Genomic DNA, 5,175 nt, shown 5'->3' with positions numbered 1-5,175 from the left:
ACACCTCCTCACAGACTGCCTCCCTCCTCACAGACCACCACCTCCCTCCTCACAGACCAAATACACCTTTCACAGAACACCTACACCTCCTTACAGACCACCTACACCTCCTCACAGACTGCTTACACCTCCTCACAGACTGCCTACACCTCCTCACAGACTGTCTACACCTCCTCACAGACTGCCTACACCTCCTCACAGTCTGCCTACACCTCCTCACAGACTGCCTACACCTCCTCACAGACCAACTACACCTCCTCACAGACCAACTACACCTCCTCACAGACCAACTACACCTCCTCACAGACCAACTAAACCTCCTCACAGACCAACTACACCTCCTCACAGACTGCCTACACCTCCTCACAGACCAACTACACCTCCTCACAGACCAGCTACACCTCCTCACAGACCACCTACACCTCCTCACAGACCAACTACACCTCCTCACAGACTACCTACACCTCCTCACAGACAAACTACACCTCCTCACAGACAAACTACACCTCCTCACAGACCACCTACACCTCCTCACAGACTGTCTACACCTCCTCACAGACTGCCTCCCTCCTCACAGACCACCACCTCCCTCCTCACAGACCAACTACACCTCCTCACAGACCAACTACACCTCCTCACAGACTGCCTACACCTCCTCACAGACTGCCTACACCTCCTCACAGACTGTCTACACCTCCTCACAGTCTGCCTACACCTCCTCACAGACTGCCTACACCTCCTCACAGACCAACTACACCTCCTCACAGACCAACTACACCTCCTCACAGACCACCTACACCTCCTCACAGACAAACTACACCTTTCACAGAACACCTACACCTCCTCACAGACCACCTACACCTCCTCACAGACTGCTTACACCTCCTCACAGACTGCCTACACCTCCTCACAGACTGCCTACACCTCCTCACAGACCAACTACACCTCCTCACAGACCAACTACACCTCCTCACAGACCAACTACACCTCCTCACAGACAAACTACACCTCCTCACAGACAAACTACACCTCCTCACAGACAAACTACACCTCCTCACAGACAAACTACACCTCCTCACAGACCACCTCCCTCCTCACAGACCACCTCCCTCCTCACAGACCACCTACACCTCCTCACAGACCACCTACACCTCCTCACGGACTGCCTACACCTCCTCACAGACTGCCTACACCTCCTCACAGACCACCTTCCTCCTCACAGACCAAATACACCTTCTGTTGTGTCTCTCAAAGACCTCTGATCTCTTCACACCATAAACACATGCTGCCCAGCTCTCAGTGTCTCCCAACCAGTGCTCCACATGTTTAGTCTGATTTCACTAGTCACCTGAAGTAGCCGAGTTTTAATGTAAAAATTGCTGTCAATGTGGTGTTGAACTTCATTAAATGTTTCCTTTCTACATCAGTTAAGACAGGACAGAGTGTCCTCCTTTACCCAACCTCACAGTGCATGAAGGATCTGCCAGTGTCCAGTTGTGAGCTGAATTTACCAGACTGAAGCGAATTAGTTTAAGTATACACTTGGGTTTAATGGGCTCATTCTTTGAAACTTTATGCTTTTAAGGAATGTTTTGATTATTCTTTTGTAGACCCAAGATTACACTAACATCTGAAATGAGTTGGGCAGGGTTTCGTTTTTAACTTCCTACTTACTTTGTGAATGATTTTTGAAGATAAGAAGTATTCCCCAAAAGTTTGGAAGAGATTTCTCTTAGTGTTGCCTGCTCCTGGAACAATTTGTAACTCTCGAATTACTACTTTAACTTACTTTGTGATTCTTTTTCTGCACATGGGCTATTTTTGTCCTTCTGCAGATTTTGCATTTTATGTTTTTCAAGAACGTCATGATTTTCTACTTTCTTGAGTTTATTGGATTTTGACAAACATTTAAATCTATATATTTCATTGCAAATTATGCTTTAGTGAAGACTCCAAAATTATATGTTTTTTTGTTTTTATTTAGCTCAAATTATTTCTTACAATTGCTTCTTTTATGAAGGGTTTTTAAGAAGTATGTGTTTGGTTTTCCAGAAATATGATTGTTTTCAATTTTTCTTTTATATTCCTCATTGAGCCTGGGCATTATGGCTCAAGCCTACAGTCTCAATACTTTTAAGGCTGGAGGTAGAGGTTCATCATGAATTCAAGCCCAGCCTGTGCTATACAATAAGTTCCAGGCCAGCCTGGGCTGCAAAGTGAAACCCTACCCTTAAAAACAAATGAATGAATAAGTAAATAAATTCATTATTGATTTAAAATATATTGGATTATAAACTTAAAAGCTTAAGTCATTATGTTGTTAATCTTTCATATATATTGAAGTTTGTATGTGTGTCTTAGTGTTAGGCTTATTTTTGGTATAATTTGGTCCATGGATGTTTTATGTGATGTTCCAAACAGAATGCACTTTCTCAATGCATTTTTAATAAAGGTATTTAAATAGAGAAATGCAGAGATATGAAGTCTGAGATTATTAATCATGTCATCCCTGTTTTCTATATCTGCATCTTTAATATGCTTGATGGCCCTGCATCTGAGACTGAGTTAAAGTTTCTAAGTACTGTTTAGGCTACTCCCTTCTAGTTTTTCCCCTCCCTCCTCACATTTGTGAATGCACACCGTTCTGAGTACATATTCTCACTACTGTTGTGTCTTCTGATGTATCTCAGGACCTCTGTTTGGATATTTCCTTAATGCTCCTTTTCTCGTGATGTTGTAATGACACCTGAACAAGAACAGCCAAGAAATCAATTTGTACCTTCACAGCAATAAGTCTGTCATTTACAGACATCAGTCAAGGGGTTTGCTTTCTTGATTGTCATGCTCATCTTTGTCGTCAGACTCCTTCTGAAAACCTTCAAAGAGTCTTCTCCAATTCCTGCGATTTTAGCTGAACTTTATACTTCTTTCATTCTTTTATATTTTCTTCTGATTCAGTCTTCAGCTTCTGGTCCCTCAAGCAATGTATTTTAAATGATTTCACTCACAAAATCCAGATAGAGTTTGCCGGTGAAGTTGACCACAAGCTTTTTGCATCTGAGCAAAACTAGTTTGAAATAATGAAAGATATAAAATAATATTAGCTCTTGTGCTTGACAATTAAAATCTATCATGATCTGGCTGTTGCCCACCGTGATGGCCTCACAATGGATACTGCCTCACATTTGAAGTGTCCCACTTTGGAGTCCTATGAAAACATTTCCCCTGTGTTTGAACTGTCCTTACTTATTGTCCATCAGACAGAAATCTTATTCATCTTTCCAGTCTCATGTTAAGTAGTTTGCATATGAACATATTTTTCCTAATAACCAAGGCAAAAATAAGAATTTGGTTTCGGGCTCTCTGCTCCTCCCTGTTCCAGAGACAGCCGCATCTTTCTGTGCAGTGCCAGCCTCGTTCCCGAGACACGATGGTGAAGGTCGGAGTGAACGGATTTGGCCGAATTGGACGCCTGGTTACCAGGGCTGCCCTCCAGACTGGCAAAGTTGAGATTGTTGCCATCAATGATCCCTTCATTGACCTCAACTACATGGTCTACATGTTCCAGTATGACTCCACCCATGGCAAGTTCAACGGCACAGTCAAGGCCGAGAACGGGAAGCTGGTCGTCAACGGGAAGGCCATCACCATCTTCCAGGAGCGAGATCCCGCCAACATCAAGTGGGGTGAGGCTGGTGCCGAGTACGTTGTGGAGTCCACTGGTGTCTTCACCACCATGGAGAAGGCTGGGGCCCACTTGAAGGGCGGAGCCAAAAGGGTCATCATCTCCGCCCCTTCTGCTGACGCCCCCATGTTTGTGATGGGTGTCAACCATGAGAAGTACGACAATTCACTCAAGATTATCAGCAATGCTTCCTGCACCACCAACTGCTTAGCCCCCCTGGCCAAGGTCATCCATGACAACTTTGGCATTGTGGAAGGACTCATGACCACAGTCCACGCCATCACTGCCACCCAGAAGACCGTGGATGGCCCCTCTGGGAAGCTGTGGCGTGATGGCCGTGGGGCTGCCCAGAACATCATCCCTGCATCCACCGGTGCCGCCAAGGCTGTGGGCAAGGTCATCCCAGAGCTGAATGGGAAGCTCACGGGCATGGCCTTCCGTGTTCCCACCCCCAATGTGTCCGTTGTGGATCTGACATGCCGCCTGCAGAAACCTGCCAAGTATGACGACATCAAGAAGGTGGTGAAGCAGGCGTCGGAGGGCCCACTAAAGGGCATCCTGGGCTACACTGAGGACCAGGTTGTCTCCTGCGACTTCAACAGTGACCCCCACTCTTCCACCTTCGATGCTGGGGCTGGCATTGCTCTCAATGACAACTTTGTGAAGCTCATCTCCTGGTACGACAATGAATTTGGCTACAGCAACAGGGTGGTGGACCTCATGGCCTACATGGCCTCCAAGGAGTAAGAAGCCCACCCTGGACCACCCACCCAGCAAGGACAGCAAGAGAGACCCTCGGCTGCTGAGCAGTTCCTGTCCCATCTCAGTCCCCGATACTGAGCATCTCCCTCACAGTTTCCATCCCAGACCCCCAGAACAACAGGAGGGGCTTAGGGAGCCCTACTCTCTTGAACACCATCAATAAAGTTCACTGCACCCATAAAAAAAAAAAAAAAAAAAAAAAAAAAAAAAAAAAAAAAAAAGAATTTGGTTTCGATCCTTATTGTTTTTTATACCAAGTCCATGTTATGTTACTTATCTCACTGAATTTAAATAATCATTACTTGTGTATAAAATGTATGTTTTATAATTTTCCCCACTAGGTATCATCTAGCATGGTGCATATTTATTAATATATAAATGATTGCTGAGTGGGGTACTTAGGATCTGGTCATTTGAAAGATACAGGAAAACACTGCCTAACACTTCATTTCTAAGTTCATAGCTGGCTTTTTTTTTTTTTTTTAAAGAGAAAGCACTGGACTCAGAACTTCACACAGAATGGATCAGGAACCCTGATGTCTGCCTTGTGAGACTGCCTAGCAGCACATTATCTTAGTCACTTTTTCTGTTACTTCGATAAACACCACAACAAAAGCCCTTCAAGGTGGACTTTATTCTGGCTCACGGTCCACCATGGCCGAGAAGTCATAGCAGGAGCCTGAAGCAGGAGTCATAGCAGATGGTCCTATCACATCCACTCAAGAAGT

The 5,175-nt window shown here is 45.1% G+C and overlaps 1 protein-coding gene across 1 annotated transcript; it reads left to right on the top strand.

Moving 5' to 3' along the window:
- Nucleotides 1-3,361: 3,361 nt before the first annotated feature.
- On the top strand, nucleotides 3,362-4,450 carry LOC128108855 (glyceraldehyde-3-phosphate dehydrogenase-like). The gene has a single exon (XM_052735882.1). The coding sequence runs from the start codon at nucleotides 3,431-3,433 to the stop codon at nucleotides 4,430-4,432; it is 1,002 nt and encodes a 333-aa protein (XP_052591842.1). The 5' UTR covers nucleotides 3,362-3,430; the 3' UTR covers nucleotides 4,433-4,450.
- Nucleotides 4,451-5,175: the final 725 nt, after the last annotated feature.

This window comes from Peromyscus californicus, unplaced genomic scaffold (assembly GCF_007827085.1).
Source record: "Peromyscus californicus insignis strain IS unplaced genomic scaffold, ASM782708v3 Scaffold_13__1_contigs__length_99412109, whole genome shotgun sequence".
Lineage (NCBI taxonomy): Eukaryota > Metazoa > Chordata > Mammalia > Rodentia > Cricetidae > Peromyscus > Peromyscus californicus.
This window is presented reverse-complemented; position numbering and strand designations above follow the sequence as displayed.